We start from the raw sequence: 16,903 nt of genomic DNA, 5'->3' as shown, positions 1-16,903 counted from the left end.
AGCATCCAACCTAACCAAATAGAAGAAGCCTGCTCAAATGCTTATCAGATGATGTCTGCAAGCCTCCCAAAAATTATGAAGTTGTGCCTTTGGGTCCCCTCCAGAACCAGACCTGGCTACAGCATTTTTATTTATTTTTTAAAGATTTATTTATCATGTACACAATGTTTTGCCTGCATGACAGAAGAGGACACCAAATCTCAATTTAGATGGTTTTGAGCCATCATTGTGGTTGCTGGGAATTAACTCAGGACTTTTGGAAGAGCAACCAGTGCACTTAATCTCGGAGCCATTTCTCCAGGCCCTAGTTACAACATTTTTACAGCAAGCTAAGACTGCAAGTTTCATAGAAAACATGCTTCTATCCCTTCTGGATCAGAGCACAGTGAAGAACTTGACAGAACACACAACCCTGTTTTTAAAATAAGTCAGTTTAAGAGTTCAATTCCCCTCTCCATCCCCAACAGAGTCGGTGTAGCCCAGGCTAACCTGGAACTCACTACATAAACCAGGCTATCTCAGACTAAGAGAACCACCAGCTTCTGCTTCATTAGCACTGGGATTAAAAGCATGCACCACTGTGTCCTGCAAGAGCTCAAATCTTTTAATCCCAAATTGTTAGTCACTGTGCTAAGTTTTTAAAGGACTGTTTGAAAAAGAGATTGTGTTCCTCTCAAAACATCCTATTGTAACAAGGCAATTGGTTTTGTACATTTTTTTAAAAAGAGGATTTTCTAACAAACTATCAAAACAGGGGTTTCAGAAATGGCTCAGTGGTTAAGGGCACTGGCTGCTCTTCTAGAGGACCTATGTTCCATCCCCATCACCCACATGGCAGCTCATCTGTAACTCCAATTCCAGGGATCTGACACCTTCTCCGGCCTTCATAGGAACCAGGCTGTACACAAATGTACATGTAAAAAACACCTACACACACACACATGCACGCGCACACACACACACACACACACGCACGCACGCACGCACAAACAAAACCCAAACCACTACCACAAAAACAAAACCCTGTCCAAACAGTATGTGTTAGGATTTCTTTCTGTATTTACATTTAACTTCTAAAACTATAAAGTATCTATTTTAGAAATACAACACAGGTGAGGGACATAGGGAGCAGTTTATTGAAAATACAAAGCAGCAATGATTTCTGCAAGTGCGCTTCCACAAATGACTGGACATCCTCATCAACATCAAGCTATGAGCTGAAAGACAGCCATTAAGACACTAAAATCTCTTTCTCTTGATAATTTCTGGTTTCCAGCTGACTGGGTGAGTTTCTTCTGTCTAAAATCAGAACAGTAAACAAAGTGTTATGAGTTTGTTTCCTTTCAACAAAAAGGCCTTGTCTCTGCTAAATCACATGACTTGGCAGAACATGTTCAGTGGATCTTGAAAATTTTTACCATCAGCAGCAAACTCCTGGATTATCCAAGTCTAATAGAGGATAAATGGATCTATTTAACATTAAGTTTGGAGTTTTCACCTAAAGTCAAGAGTTTCATTTAGGTATTACAGCAACTTCTGGATTTCACTTCCACAGTAGACTGTGGTATTAATTAAGGTATCAATTTCCCACTAGCCATCTGAGTAAGAGCTGGATTTACAAAGTAACATAAGGCTGGGGCCATCAGCAGCAAAGAAAGCACACTGAGTGGAGCAGATCACTGTCCAGATGTCGAATCCCTCAGTACTGTAATGAGCCCTTTTCTTTCTAGTCATCAAGTAAGAAGGCCGTGCTCAATTGCCATGCAGTTCTTCTACTTTAAAATGCATGTGAAAGCTGGGTGTGGTGGCTCATGCCTATATCCCTAGCATTTGGGAGGCTGAGGCAGGAAGACTGCTTCAAGTTTAAGGTCAACTTGAGCTACAAAGTAAATTCCAGGCCAGCCAGAGATACAACATGAAACCTTGTCTCTAAATATAAAACATAAAATTAAACTAAAAAAAAAAAAGTTTAAAAAATTAAATTAAAACAGGAATGGGGGGGATGTGGGGGGGCACTAAGAACTTACCGCAGTCTCATCTTCTCTGTAAACTTTAATGGTTTTATCAGCTTCAGCTGTTAGTAACCGACTTTCTGACTGGTCAAAAGCACAGGCAAATATTCCTGATTCACTGTCTAAAGACCCAGGTTGTACAGCTGCATGAACTCGCTGAAAATTGTAGCCAGTTCTCCAGTCCCAAAGGTGCATAGTGCCATTGTCAGCTGGAAAGGAAAGATGTGGTTACAGTTCTACCCCCTTCAACAGCTCAGACGGCCCATGAGCTAAATGCCACATCAGTAACACAAAGGCACAGAACACACATGCTCACTCAAATTCCCTAATATGGTTTGTCTGCTTTCATTTGTGTTTAATTCAGAATTATAGGCCTTAAAGGCACTATAACATTAGGAATCCAACCAAACACGGGGCAGTTGCTAGCATAGATCCCTACCTCTCTCACATGGGAACTCAAAAAGGATGAAACTCTGCAACATGCTGCATGGATTATCAATGAGCAAGATGACACGTTATAACCAGGCACATACGCCCTAGTCAGGTGAGTGCAGCTAACATGGTGGATGCCATAGGACTAACTCACTCACTCAACAGAAGGGCAAACTCAACACACCATGAAAGCCTCGCATTACCTCCAGATACAAGGACTCCATGAGCATTGACTGCCAGTGTGTTAATAATTGCATTATGACCGGAGAGGTTTTGAATGAAGCCTCCATCAGGGAATTTCCACTGCTTTATGTTATCTGGAGATCCAGATGCAAATGTGTAACTGGAACAAAGATTGACAAGAATTAATTGGAAAGTGTGTTGCATCAAAGAAACTCAAAGCTTTGAAAAATCCCTATGTGCTCACTAGTCCAGACAGTCTCAGTAAAATGCTCCTGCTCATCACGGCACAGAATCATCGCTCTCTTCATGCCAAGTCCCACCAGCCTCTCCAACTGCTGAAACCCATTTTAATCCCAGAGTAATGTTCGCATTTCTTCAGTGTGCTACAGTGAATTAGCACAACAAATATACACACATTGGGCACAAAAATCTTGGAGAAAGGGAGAGAAGGAAAGAGAAGAAGGGCAAGAGAAAGAGAAATGGAATGAAAGAAATGAAAAACAGGACACAAAAGTGAAGGAGAGGGAGCAGTGTGTGTGTGTGTGTGTGTGGGGGGGGTGACAGGAGTGACCTGACCTGACAGCAACGTGCCTTGACGTCTCTGGGAACCATGACTACAACGCTAATGGCCCTCCTTCCATTTTCCCTCCTGCACATTAACTTCTTCTTTAAGAGTCAAACTATTCTGTGCATACATAGCACAATCTATGACAGATACAGGTAGTTCAGATACCATGTGTCCTGAAAATACCCAGCCACTGTTACCTACCTCCTTTGGGCATGCGGTTTTAACCATTATTTAGCCTTATCTGTCACTCTGTAGAGGGCCTTTCTCCTATTCTATAAGAGCATGAGACAAAACAGCAACAGCTGGGCAATGAGTGGAAGCCTGTCCACAGCAGCACAGGCCGCAGGTGTCATAAGCAGCACAGGCCGCAGGTGTCATAAGCAGCACAGGCTGCAGGTATGCTAGAGTTGGAGCTGCACTAAGACATGAAGAAAAGCTGATCAGCAAAATGCACTTACTGTCGTGGGTGGAGGACCACAGCCCTGACTGATTTCTTATGATTTGTCAATGTCACTCTTGTCTTTCCAGCCACCAGGTCCCATAATCGTATTGTGGTGTCGTGACTTCCTGTAATGAAAAGACACACACATGGAGACCTGGACACAGCACAAGTTACAGCACAAAGTACTTCTCTGTACCCAGCTATACACTAGAGGAAAGTCCTACCGCTGCGCATAATCTCCTCAAGGTTCTAAAACTGTAGCTTTACACTTAATTCTTCGTAACTTTTTGCCTGATAGAGGCACTAGAGAAGTGTCACGGTGGTTAAGGACCCTGCCTTCTCTTCTTGAAGACCTAGGTTTGGTCCCAGCCTGTATCTCCTGTTCCAGGTAACCTGACATTTCCTACTGACCCCAGTGGGTACCAAGTACAGATATATGTACATATATGCGGGCAAAATACACAAATCAAAAAATTAAACAATAATAAAAATATCTGATCAGCTATCAAAAATATAGACCGCAAATAAAACAAATATGTGATTTTATCTTAAATGGCAGGGAAGGAAAAAACTGAATTTTTTTTTTAATCTTAATATTTCCAGTTAAAAGACAATCCAAGTGAAATAATCCCTTCCCAGTCACAGTAAAGTTCCACTGTCACTCCAGGCAGAGTCGCTCCAGTTCTGAAGGTACTGGAGGCAGCAGGTGTTTTCTAACTTCAACGCCCTAGAGTCACGACACTGGAGAATGACACCTCACTGTATATGGTAGCAGTTTTTAGACAAATTTTACAATGCCTAACACATTCTATGATACATAAAAAGCACAAGATAAAAAAGAAAAACTACCCAGAAAACATCTTGCAATCCTAAACTTCAAATGCCATGAATAAGAAACTAGACCACATTACAAGGCAGGGGTCGGAAGCTCAGGATGGCGTCCGAGCAGACAGTTGGGTGAGAAGCAGACCATACCAGTAATAATCTGTGGCTCTGCAGCCTGGCACCTCACGGTAGCAACTGCATTTGTGTGTCCAGACAAAGTGTGTACACTGGCTTTAGTTCTCACATCCCAGATCTGTAAAACACGCAATCAACACACTATGAAAAAGAACAGGTATTCGTATCTCAAAGCTCTAAGTTTGCCAAACCAATGTGTCTGCACATAATGAAGAAAATGTTAAAATGCAAGACAATGATCCATGTGCTATGGGGAAAGACAGTGGTCAAGGAAGAGAAAGATTAAAATCAGGCTAATGATCTATCAGCTTAGTCCCATAATGTGACCGGAGAATGAAAGAGCCAATGACAGCCACTGTGATAGCCTAGAGCAGTGCTGCTCAACCTCCCTACTGCTGTGACCCTTTAATACAGTTCCCCCTAATGCCGTGACCCTTTAATACAGTTCCCCCTAATGCCGTGACCCTTTAATAGAGCTCCCTCAATCGTAACTTTATTTTCGTTGTTACATCCTAACTGTAATTTTGCTACTGCTATGAATCCTAATGTAGCTATCTGTGCTTTCCAACGGTCTTAGGCAGCCCCTGTGAAAGGGATGCTCTACCCCCAACAGGGTCACTCCCCACTGGCCAAGAACATGAAGCTATCATTATGTCAATATGAAGGAGGACACTATCAACATACAGTAAACACAGAACTGAAGAGTGACAGCAAACACAGAAGTCACAAATCCCAAGAGAGACTAGGCTATTGATGAGTTAAGAATCTGTTGTCCCTTATGAAAAAACAAAACACACTAATATCATGTCTGCACATGAGAAGATTCAAGGTACCTAAGAGAGACACACAGCTGCATCTCACGTACCCGAGCAGTGGAGTCTCGACTACAGGTCACCAGGACATCAATGGTTGGATGCAAATCCAGACCATATACTGCACTTAGATGGCCATGATAGTGCCGTATAACCTACAGACAAAGCAGAAAAGTTACCATTTCTTAAAAAGACCAACAGTGGGGCCTGGGGACAGAGCTGCAAGGCAGAGAGCTGGCCCGCATGAAAGGCCCTGGATTCAGTCACCACAGTGAAGTACAGACAAGCAACAGGCAGGGGCTCAGGGTGTGTGAGCTCCTTGGCTCCAAGCTTACCTTGTTATATTCAAGATCCCAGCACTTGACTTGTTTGTCTTCTCCACAAGAGAACAAATAAGGGCTCCTCGTGCTCACGATCACACCACGCACTGTACTGATGTGGCCGGTCAATGACAGCTTCAATTTGCCACTAGCCAAATCCCAAATCTGAAATCAAATAATTCTTCTGCTTTATGCTGGTCACCAACCCCCCATACACACAAATTTAGAACACTGATATAGCATTAAATACATACACAGGAGAAAACTAAGACTCTTTCAAATGCTTCTTCTCCAAATAAAAGCAGGAAAAAAAAAAAAGGCAATTCAAACTGGGAAAGGATTTGCAGAAGGTGGCAAGGTCAATGTTTGCAAAACATAAAAGATTCACTGATGGCAAAAATACCAACAGCAGAGCATTAGAGAGACCAAAGTACACAGCAGGGGAGCCCAGAAAAGAACCAATGATGAAAACGCCCACTCTCACTATATTCCTGCATGTCTACTTAAAAGCAGACATCTACCTGTTTCTAGTGGTCACGTCCATGCACTTTCTAAAGAGCTACATGATCAGCACGACAAGCATCCGCTACTAACTTTGGAGTGAAATGTGCACTTTATGTACCAGCTCAAAGATATTTGGCCTAACACTTGTAGTGATGCGAGTCTACCAAAGTACAATACACAAAAAGCAGTCTGTGTAAAACAAATGCAGGCTAGCATGAGAAAAATCATCAAACTAAAGCTTTTAATGTTGAACAATAAGAAGACAAGTTACAGAAATATCTGCAGGTGCTACTCATTTAAAACACTGACATTTTTATAATAGGTCTTCAAGACAATGCTATGTCAAAAAAAACAAGATTCAAAAATAAAACCGTAAGGATTTTTGCGAGGCATAGAGCTGCACACTGCCCTTGATCCCATCATGCCAGACGCAGGTAGATTCTGTGAATTTACAACTAGCCTGGTCTATACAGCAAGTTCCAGTCCAGCTATGCCTGGCAAGTGTAAAGCACCGGGTTTGATTCCCAGTGATGCACAAAAAAGAACATTTAAAAACTGGCCTTTAAATGATATGCACCTGAATACACAGCAAAGGGCTTGCAGTAGATACACTGGCACGTCACCACAGACATCCTAAAATGAGTCCACCTGAAGGTCCAACAGCCGTAGGACTGTGTACCAGCCTAGCTCTCTTATGGTACTTTTCACTACAGAGAGTTATGCCTTCAGTCTGTGATAACAGAATGACAACTTCCTTCAGTTAACAGTTAGGTGGCGTTAACAGTAGGCAGTTAACATGTTTACAAAACAAAGTTGCATGCCACTTTGCAAACAGGCATCGTTACTAGTTTTGACAGTAAATTTTGCTGCATACAGCAATGTAGGATGACACCAATTGTTTCCTAGGAAGTAACTTAGGAAACAAACCCACTGTCCTTCTTACTACCTTTATAGTTCTGTCAGCAGATCCAGTGACGAACCACTCATTTTCAGGTTCTACAGCGATACACCGAACCCAGCCAAGATGCCCACTGATGACCTGTGTAACAAAAGATGAGGGGAGTAAACTTACCCATGCATTATTTAAAACACATTCAAGTTTAGGCACAACACATATTTGAACGGCATTATCTTCAAATTGTAGTTCTATAAAAGCGACAATTATATTTTAGAGTAAGAAACAGTAACTTACTATCAATGGGTGAATGAATACTGAAAGTGAGGTACATCTACACAACGGAATACTACTAACTAAACAGAGAAGATTGCAGTTTACTTCAAAAGCATTGAGTGAAGGACACTACTCTCCAGAAACACTTACTATACACTTTGAATTTCATGACATAGATTTTAAAAAGCTGCAAGTATGAAAAGCTGCAGCCAGGAGTGGAAGAGCGCATGACTAAAAGAGCACACGGGTGATGTCATGACCATGGCAGGGGCTATTCAAATCTGTATCTATTAACATTTCATTAGCTCTACACAGAAAGTGTAGATGCATTTTATTACATTTTACATATTACAAATTCCATTTTATTATGTAATTAATTACAGCAGGAAGGGTCACTGCAAAGAAACAACTAAGAAACCTTCTCCTTCAGTGTCCCAGAAAACACTTTAATTTCTTGCTCTGCACATGTATACCTCCCCCAATACTTTACCCTGTATGTTATTTAAGAAGACTCTACGCAGCAGTTGGAAAGCCTCCTGACACCCCAGCACTGTGCTGAACCCACTCTCCTCAGGTGACTCCTGGGTTCCCACCCCACTCCTAACTGATGGGAAGCATTTTACTCCCTGAGTCAGAGGAAACACAGGTGCACTTACCCTGTAGAGTTTCCACGGTGGGTGCCACTGGGGTTTGGGCATCGTAGGGGCTTTTTTAGCCATTAATGCAGAGTTCTTGGTGTTGCCGGCCTCCATAATCATCTACATATGGGACAGATTACACATCTATCACAGCTGCCACACTGAAGGGTTCAAGCCACTAACTCAAAAATACAAATTGGAAGAGGATTTGTGAAAGGATTGTTTTTTCATTAACTGAAGAGGAAGACAGCTAAAATACCTTTTAACTTAAAAGTAAAAGTAAAGCTTTGTCAGAACTCTGTATGTTCTGTATATTCAAAAAGGAAGCAAAAACACCTAAGGCAGACAGAGTACTGTACTCTGAGCAGGTATAGCTGTGGAGTTCAAAGCCCAACTCAGACAACCACTAGCTGACCAACTTCAGGCAAAAAACTGAGTAACATCCTTTTATCTCTTCATCTTCTTATAGAATTAAACATTATTTAAAAAATATATACTAGCTAATAACAAGCTAAGCATCCTTAACCTGAAAATTAAAACTTCCAAATGCTCCAACATCCAAACCTAATCTAGATTTTATTTAGATCGAGTGCACACTAGAAAATACACACACATACACACACACACACACACACACACACACACACTAATATACTGCTCACCAGAACTAGATATTAAGACCCTATTGCTGAAAACACCACACACCTGGGCTGGAAGATACAGAGAAAGCGAGCTGGGATGGAAACGGAAACTCTCCCGACTCGCCAGATTTTACAGAGGTGGAAGGTGCTGCACAGGCTCTCAGAGGAGAAAAGGCAGCGATGGTCCTACCTAGCTTTGATGCCTATCAATTTCAACACCAACTAGTTAGGCAAGAAGAAGTACCCATTGTACAGCAGTGGTATTACTGCTAAGGGGCAATCAACTGCGCTCTGCTCGGATCTGAGGCCTGCTCCATAGGAAGGGACCCATACATGGTACTTAAAACAAAACATATGGCTAGGAAGTCTTCTAAATATCTATCTTTATACCCATAGACAAATGCACTCTTGGCCTTAATGGCAGAAATTTCTCTTTGGAGGTCACAGTCATAAACGCAGAGATTCATAGCTGCTCTATCTACTGAGAATAAGAAACCGCTAAGTGCTCAGTACTAAACTAGACATTTATATCATCTTCTCTAAGGCTCAGTGAACACTGCAGAAAAGGAAGTAGGAAGGATGAAGGGCTGAGAGATGCCATTTTTTGAGCCTCACATAGTAACTACAACCTTGAACTCACAGCAGCTGCAGGAACCTGCCCGGGGCCTGCACAAGACCAACCCCATCAACAATACAGGGTGGATGAGGAGGGGTGCATGAGGCCTACCCCCACCTGCAAAACTACTGACTGCTGAGATTTGGGGAAGAAGGGGTCACTGTTTCCAGGTGTGTACCCACTGCTGAGCCCACCAAGCTCAAATGGTTAGTTCTAAACTTGTGGTCTACACAGAGTCTGGTTAGCCCAGTGGGCCACTAACAAATAAGAAAAGACATGGGAAAAGGGAGTTGTAGAAAAGGAGGAAGACTGAAAAGTGGAAGGTGAGAGTAACCAGAATGCATCTTCATACATGTATGAAAAGTCAAAGAACATATGTAACTAATTTTAAAGCATGTATGTCAATATTCCAAGCCCCCCCCAAAATCTAAAATCTAATCTGAAACACTTATAGTCCAAGCACTTTAAATAAATAATGTTCAACCTAAAGAACCTACCATTAGCATCATTCCATTAACCCAAAACTATACTGAAACTTACGAGACTGAGCCAGAGCATGCAGCCTAGTTGCAGACTGCCTGCCTAGCATGCATGAAGATCTGGGTATCTCCAGCCCGCCATTCAAGCACTCAGGTGGTGGAAGCAGCAGGATCAGGAGTTCAAGGTTAGCTTAGATACACAAAGTTCAAGGCTAGCCTGGGCTACATGAACCCTAAACAGAGGCCTGCTCTAAAATGTGGTGTGGGGCCTGGCAAATAAGCTCTATTGCCGTGCAAGTACAGCCAGTTCTCATTTCAAGGGGCCTCACAGAACATCAACATCACCAAACCAGTAGCACTCAACTGCAACCACACATCAACCCCATCACCAGCCCACGTCTACAATAACAAAAAACCACCTCGCAAGGGTCTGATAACATTCTATGTAGTGTACATGTGAGCGAGTGTGTGTGTGTGTGTGTGTGTGTGTGTGTGTGTTGGATGCAGCATTTTCCCAGTAACTGAAGTGAGGAAAAGGAGGTTAAAGAAAATAAACTGATTCACTGGCAGGAATAACAGCAATATAGGAACCTAGGGAAACTGCTCAAAATGAAAAACACCAGAGTACTGTAAAGATGGTTTCCTTAAAATTATTTTGTATGTGCCTGTGCATCCCGCGGCAGGTGTGTGCACGCGAAGGCCAGCAGCATCAGGCGTTCTCCTCTATCGTCACTCTTGGCCACGCCCCACTGAAAGGCGCTCTCATTGACTCTGAAGCTAAGTGTTTCCCTTTTAGGCTAAGATGGCTAGCCAGTGAGCTCCAGAGACCTTCTGCCACCCCTACTTTGCCTGCCCCCACCCCATTAATTGCTGTTGTTACAGATGCACACAGCCACAAGTTTGCACACCAAATGCTCTTTACTGACTTGAACCCCAGCCCCAGTCCCTGTTCTTTTCAGAGTGAGTAGAAGCAAAACCTAAAATCACAGTATCTTCATTTAAAAAACCTACTATATATAATATGGGAAGCAGATACAGAAGTAACAGGATTTTGGATTCTTAAAAAAAAAAATTAGCAATTTACCAAAACCATGTTTTCAGGGCTATCAAAATTAGACTAGCTCAGGCTGCTATTTTAATAAACATATCCCATAACAGTATTGATTTCAGTTCCATATAAGACTTTTAAGATAAAGGAAAAGAAGAAATCATGGTCTGAGGGCTAGCAATCTGCAGCTACTTGACCCAGGAGACTTACGGAATTCATTGCTGTGGGCTGGGAACGGTCAGAAGCCCCTGGGTGTCGGTACTCACTTCCAGCAGGCACAGTACGATTTGAATCAACTCTTCAGAATAAAAGATCATGAAATAGTTACTCAGCACCTTCCTAAATATGTATTCTGCACAAACTTTCTTTTAAGAATTCTGGGAGCCAGCTCACTTGGTAAAGTGCTTGCTTTTGCAAGCATGAGGCCCAACATTCAATATTCAGAACCTTTGTTTCAAAAACAGAAAAAGCATAGTGACATGTGCTTATGGTCCCAGCACTGGGGACTAAACAGACACATCCCCAAGGCTTGCTGCCTGCCAGCCTAATATACTTGCAAAGTTCCAGGCCAGTAGGACCTAAATTAAAAAAAGGTGGGAGCTGTGAAATGCTATAGCGTGGGTAAAGGCATTTGCTATACAAACTTGAATTCAATCCCTGAGCCTACAGTAGGAAGAGAAGCAGTTCCCAAAAGCTGTCTTTTCATTTCCAACTGAGCACTGTGCTGTATGCATGCATGTGCACCGTTTTTTAAAGGTGGGTAAGTATATCTGATGTCCACATATCCACACATTAACAAGCAAAAACAAAAACAAAAAACCCACAAATGCTGAAAAAAAAACCAAACAACACCAACTATGTAACTAAAGCATAATAGTCATACCTGGCCTGCGAGGGTAATGCCACAGCTAAGGACTGTGCAGCCGATTCACTTGGCATTCTTTGGATCTTAGTATCAGCAGTCAACGCAACACCTGTTTATAACAATCCTGATTACGTTCGGCTTGTCTTTGTTTTTATTTTTTATTTTATAATAAATAGTCATTATTACACAGCTCAAATCTGGCTGAACACAAGCAGCCTTGGTATTAAGAGCAACCCAAGACAATAAAGTTAACTTCCTATTGATTCAGACAGTACAGACGTTCATGAGCAAGTGTTAAAGAATACTTACAAGTGTAAATCAAGTCACTAAAAGAAGCACACGATGCCCCTGCGTGTTCTACAAACACAAGGCTTTTTTTCTCTCATCAGACTGGCCTCCCTCATGCCAATCTGCGCGCGCGCGCACACACACACGTCTAAGCCAACAGATAATACAACTGTGTAGACTAGTGTAGCCTTAATGCCACCTACCAGGTCCTGGAGGGTACGGATGTGTACCTGTCACCAAATACTCAACATCTTGTCCTAAAAGAAATAAAATTCATTGCCAGAGAATTTTTCTTTATTCAAGTACCATCTTTTAAAACGTATTACTAATATTAGCTAGAGTTTTCCTTTCCAACTAAATGGAAGCCTCAGAAATGAATTGCTCGTTTTGCCAGTAAGCTCTTAACAAATCCACAAAGACTATGTGTTCTCTCCAGCAGTGCTGACAACGGAGGCTTTCCCACTCACTCACAACCTACTCTAGCTGTTCTTCAAAGCAGAGTTCTGCATGGAATATTAGATTTTCTTTGTTCATTATAATTTCATCTTTCTGAATTAGAGACCCCACAGATGGTCTCCCCGCAGGTTAGGAATAACCGCCAATGTTCCCCTGTAGGCTCCACCGTAACCTGGCCTACTTCTTAAGAATCCGACTACCATATTCTGCTTTCTAGTAAAAAGTCATCAAGTAAGAATCTTAGTTATACTCTGATGAGCAAGTCAAAACTTCCCTCTAACAGCAACAGGTAATCAGTCCTCCCAGGGAGGAACTAAGGAGACTGTTTTTCGAATTTTACAAATTCACTTGAGTCTTCACCTTGGTTGGCAGGATACTGCTTGTGAGGAAATGAGTCGGCTGCGTTCTGCGGTCCCTTCTCCTTAAGGCTCTCTTTTGAAGTAGGCATGTGCAACACAGGACCATACTCATTGCGAAGCTTGATTGCCATTTTCCGCTTGTGACTATTTAAAAATCATAAACATGAAATGCATCCTTCAATACTGAAAACACATCCAGCAATCAGATAGCCAGAAAACAACATAAACAAATACTTTACTTGATCTCACTGATCCAGGGTAAATTTCAAAATAATATTTTAACAAACACAAAATTTCAAAATTTATTTCCACACAATACTTTACTTTTCCCTCACAATCTATCATACAATATTCATTAAACCCAAACAAGACCTTAGTTTGCAACCCAATAAACACAAAAACTTTTTTGATGAGACCTCAAGGGTCCAACTGAATTAAAGACATATACAATCTAATATATCTTCTTAAAACACTTTAGCTGGGTAGTGGTGGCATATGCCTTTAATCTCAGCACTTGGGAGGCAGAGGCACACAGATCTCTGTGAGTTCGAGGCCAGCCTGGTCTACAAAGTGAGTCCAGGACAGCCAAGGCTACACAGAGAAACCCTGTTTCGGAAAAAAAAAAACAAAACAAAAAAAACCCAGAGCTGTTACACAGAGAAATGTCTTGAAAAACAAAAAACAAACAAACAAGCAAAACCACCAAAACAAACAAAAACAAGAACAACAACAAAAAACCACCTTTAAATGGCTGAATATAAGAATACAATAGAACTTGTATTTACATTTACTAGTTATCTAAAAAGTCAGACCCAGTGAAGCACTAAATTAGTTCAGCATTTTAAGAGAAATGCACTTATATTACTTAAAAAGATAATCCACCTTATAAATTAAATACAATTTAGGGGAATTAAGTAGATTATAAAGAAAAAGCAAAGGACAAAGAAGGGCACTGCACACAACACAATCCCAAACTAGGGCTGCTGAGAACCAAAAATATGCCACTCCAAATTCTTATTATACTAAGGAGCAAAGATGGGAGTAGAGGTACTGGCCAAGTACAATCAATGTCAGCTCAATAAGACTGAGAGCAGGAAGCTGAAAGCACGTACAAAATGATTACTATAAATAAAATTACCCAATAGGGATGCTCTTAATCACTGGGTTACTTTCCCGTTGCTGGCAGAACACCATAATGAAAGTAATATAAAAGAAAGTATTTGATTTGGAGCTCATGGTTCAAGAGGGTTAGGGAGCATGCAGATGGCATGGTGCTGGAGCAGTAGCTGAGAGCTTAAATCTGATTCACAAGCACAAGGTGGGGGTGGGGTGGGGGTGGAGCTAACAGGGAATGGTGTGGGCTTTTGGAATCTCACAGCCTATCCCAGTGCCACATGTCCTCTAACAAGAACACACCTCCTAATCCTTCCAAAACAGTTCCACCAACTAGAGACCACACAGTGAAATACATAACCCTATGGGGCCGTTCTCTTTCAAACCCCCACACTGGGTATTTATAAATTATGATAAGCTAAAGGTATTTTTATTGTAAAAGGTAATCAATTGAAAAACGAGCTAACTCTACTTATATTAAAAGTGTAGAAATTAAATTTATAGAAAGCCATTTGCTATTGCCCAAGTATGCTGTGGGTGTCTGTCTGCACTACTTTTTAAGACCTTTCAAAGTCACTTTCTCTCTGTGCTCTTCCATCAATAACAAAACTGTAGATACTTTAGCAATTAAAAAGGAACAAAATTTACCTCTCTTCATCCAAAGGCACAGGTTTTCCATTATCAGCCACAAACATGTCATGGGTCCTCTTCAGTGACCTGAACACCAGTGTGTGTACAGAATGCTTCTGTACCTCCTGTGAAAAAAGCAACCAGAATCACACATCTAATCACGACTGATCCATACACCCTAATGAACATTAGATTCATTATGCACTTTACATGCAAAATATGTAGAGGAATATACAGTCCTTATTACCTATAACACACTATGCAGTCAGCAACAAAGATGAGAAAGCTCCAATCTGGCCAGAGCTCTGGATAAAGTACCTGAATAATGCCTTGGATAGTAATTTGTTTAACAATCATTTCCTGAGTTTGTACTGTATCTGGTATGCAGTGTGCTCAAGAGATAACAGATTAAAAATAAGCAAAATAATTCCACATTTTGGAAGAGTCTAAGAAAACAGGCAATGGGATGAGTCAGAGGGGAAAAAAAAAAAAAAAGAATTGCCAGGTGTAATCATGAAAGGTTTCTCTCAGGTGATAGTAAAGAGGCAGACTGCCTTACACAGAACCGAGGCATGAACAATGCAAGCTAAGGTAAATGTCACTTGCAAAGGTGTTCAGATAATGCCAGAACTGCAACACAGCTGTGAATGCTGCAGGAGTGTGGGCTATAGTATATACCATGAAGTGAGGTTTAAACCTCTGCCACCACCTAAATAAGAAAGGAGATTTAGACCAGGAGTGGTAGCCTTAATCCCAGCATTAGGGAGGCCGAGGCATGCGGATCTCTGTGAGTTCAAGGTCAGCCTGGTCTACAAATCGAGTCTAGGACCGCCAAGGCTACACAGAGAAACCCTATCTCGAAAAACCAAAAAAAAAAAAAAAAAAAAGAAAGAAAGAAAGAAAGAAAAGAAAGAAAGAAAAAAGAAAAAAGAAAGAAAGGAGTTTTAAGCAGGAAATGCAAGACCAATTCGCATTCTATTTACGTGTGTTGTGCTGGGGACTGAGTACAGAGCCTTGCGCATGCTAGGCAAACGTTCTACCACTAAACTGCATTCCTTCAAGGGGCTCGTTAAACGTAAGCAGTTAGAACAGCTGGAAGCTAATTCATCAATCCTGGCAAAAGATGCTGAGCTAGATTAGGAGGACTGCTGTGGATCTGGAACGGAAAGGGTGAAATTAAGAAACGTCTGGGGTGTGCAAAAACAAACAAACAAGCTTTACTCTGATAGCGCTGAAGTAACAGTCGAACTGATAAAGAGAAAGTGGACCAACAGCCTTCGGACCGGCATCCCAGCCACGGTGGGAGCATCAGAAACCGCGCCTCCGAGGACAGCGCCAACTCCCAGGGACAGCACACGTACTGCCAGGTTCTCTCAGGCTTCCCGCCGACAGAACCTCGGGTTCGGGATGGATGTCATCGGCCTTCCTCCCGCCCCGACATCCCGAGACCACCAGTCCTGGCTACACAGTTCCTTTCCCCCAGATTCACAGAACTTTCGTCCTGCACATCCGTGGGCAAAGCAAAGCTCCATAGACAAAACGACTCTTGGGCACCCGAACGTTACTTTACCTCCACCATGTCGCCGCCGTTTAGTCTATCCCTTCAGCAGTGAGGAAACTCGAATGACCGCCGCAGAAATCGCCGCCACTATTCTGCAGCCCTTTCCGGAGATTGGGGCCTGTCCCCGGACGTGACGCAATCCGCGCACGCGTATTGGCTGCTCGCCGCGCAAAGGACGGTGGAGGGCGGGATTTAGGAAGAGTTGGGCGGAGCCTACAGCGGAGAGCCGGAAGGCGGCTGCCGCTGGGCGGAGCTGAGGCGGGGTTTGGACTGGCTCTCCAGGCAGAGGGGCGGGTCTTAACAGGGATGGGCGGAGTTCCCTGGCTGAGGGCGGAGCCTCCAGCGGAAATTTAGGAAGCGCGCCAGCCTTAAAGCCCGGCTTAGGGGCGGTTCCTGCTCCGGAAGTTTAATGGTCTTTACTTAGATTCCAAGCAAGCAGTTCTTCAGAAACGATAGAGACCTTAAGTTTTTAAAATTTATTTGGTCTGATGCTAAAGTACTCATGTTTTGTGTTTTACCCAAGTAAAATCTGTGGTTTATGATCGGTCGTTTTCAAATGTTTTTCTGTGTAAAATTAATTGAGGTAGCTGGTATTTGCCATCTAAAATAAGGCATTTTCACTGACTGTGCATCTTTCTGAACTGTAATTGAGTTTACTGATCCCGTCCTCAGAGAGTACTGTAAATACTTTGAGAAGGGTGAAAATATATTACAAATACAGCAGTGTAAATCAGTGCTCTCATTCAAGTTATTTTTTAATTCACAAAAACAGTAAGGTCACATTTTTAACCCAAAAGTAGTTATT

The 16,903-nt window shown here is 42.2% G+C and overlaps 1 protein-coding gene across 1 annotated transcript; it reads right to left on the bottom strand.

Moving 5' to 3' along the window:
* Positions 1 to 1,113: 1,113 nt before the first annotated feature.
* On the bottom strand, positions 1,114 to 16,262 carry PLRG1 (pleiotropic regulator 1). Its single transcript, XM_084769765.1, has 15 exons — positions 16,108 to 16,262; positions 14,556 to 14,662; positions 12,796 to 12,938; positions 12,183 to 12,236; positions 11,710 to 11,800; positions 11,037 to 11,124; positions 8,061 to 8,162; positions 7,180 to 7,272; positions 5,745 to 5,894; positions 5,463 to 5,564; positions 4,613 to 4,715; positions 3,654 to 3,762; positions 2,648 to 2,787; positions 2,028 to 2,221; positions 1,114 to 1,299 (listed from the first exon to the last, which is right to left on the bottom strand). The coding sequence occupies exons 1-15, from the start codon at positions 16,114 to 16,116 to the stop codon at positions 1,240 to 1,242; spliced, it is 1,545 nt and encodes a 514-aa protein (XP_084625891.1). The 5' UTR covers positions 16,117 to 16,262; the 3' UTR covers positions 1,114 to 1,239.
* Positions 16,263 to 16,903: the final 641 nt, after the last annotated feature.

This window comes from Acomys minous (genome assembly GCF_964271855.1).
Source record: "Acomys minous genome assembly, chromosome: 19".
In the NCBI taxonomy this organism is placed as follows: domain Eukaryota; kingdom Metazoa; phylum Chordata; class Mammalia; order Rodentia; family Muridae; genus Acomys; species Acomys minous.
The sequence above is the reverse complement of the archived record's forward strand: the minus strand, read 5'-3'. Positions and strand labels throughout refer to the sequence as shown.

Excerpts from the sequence above, each read along its gene's own strand:
- PLRG1 (XM_084769765.1), bottom strand. Across the intron at positions 7,273-8,060 it reads CACCGTGGAAACTCTACAGG|GTCATCAGTGGGCATCTTGG; the intron begins GTAAGTGCACCT and ends TTTGTTACACAG. Across the intron at positions 5,565-5,744 it reads GGGATCTTGAATATAACAAG|GTTATACGGCACTATCATGG; the intron begins GTAAGCTTGGAG and ends CTTTGTCTGTAG.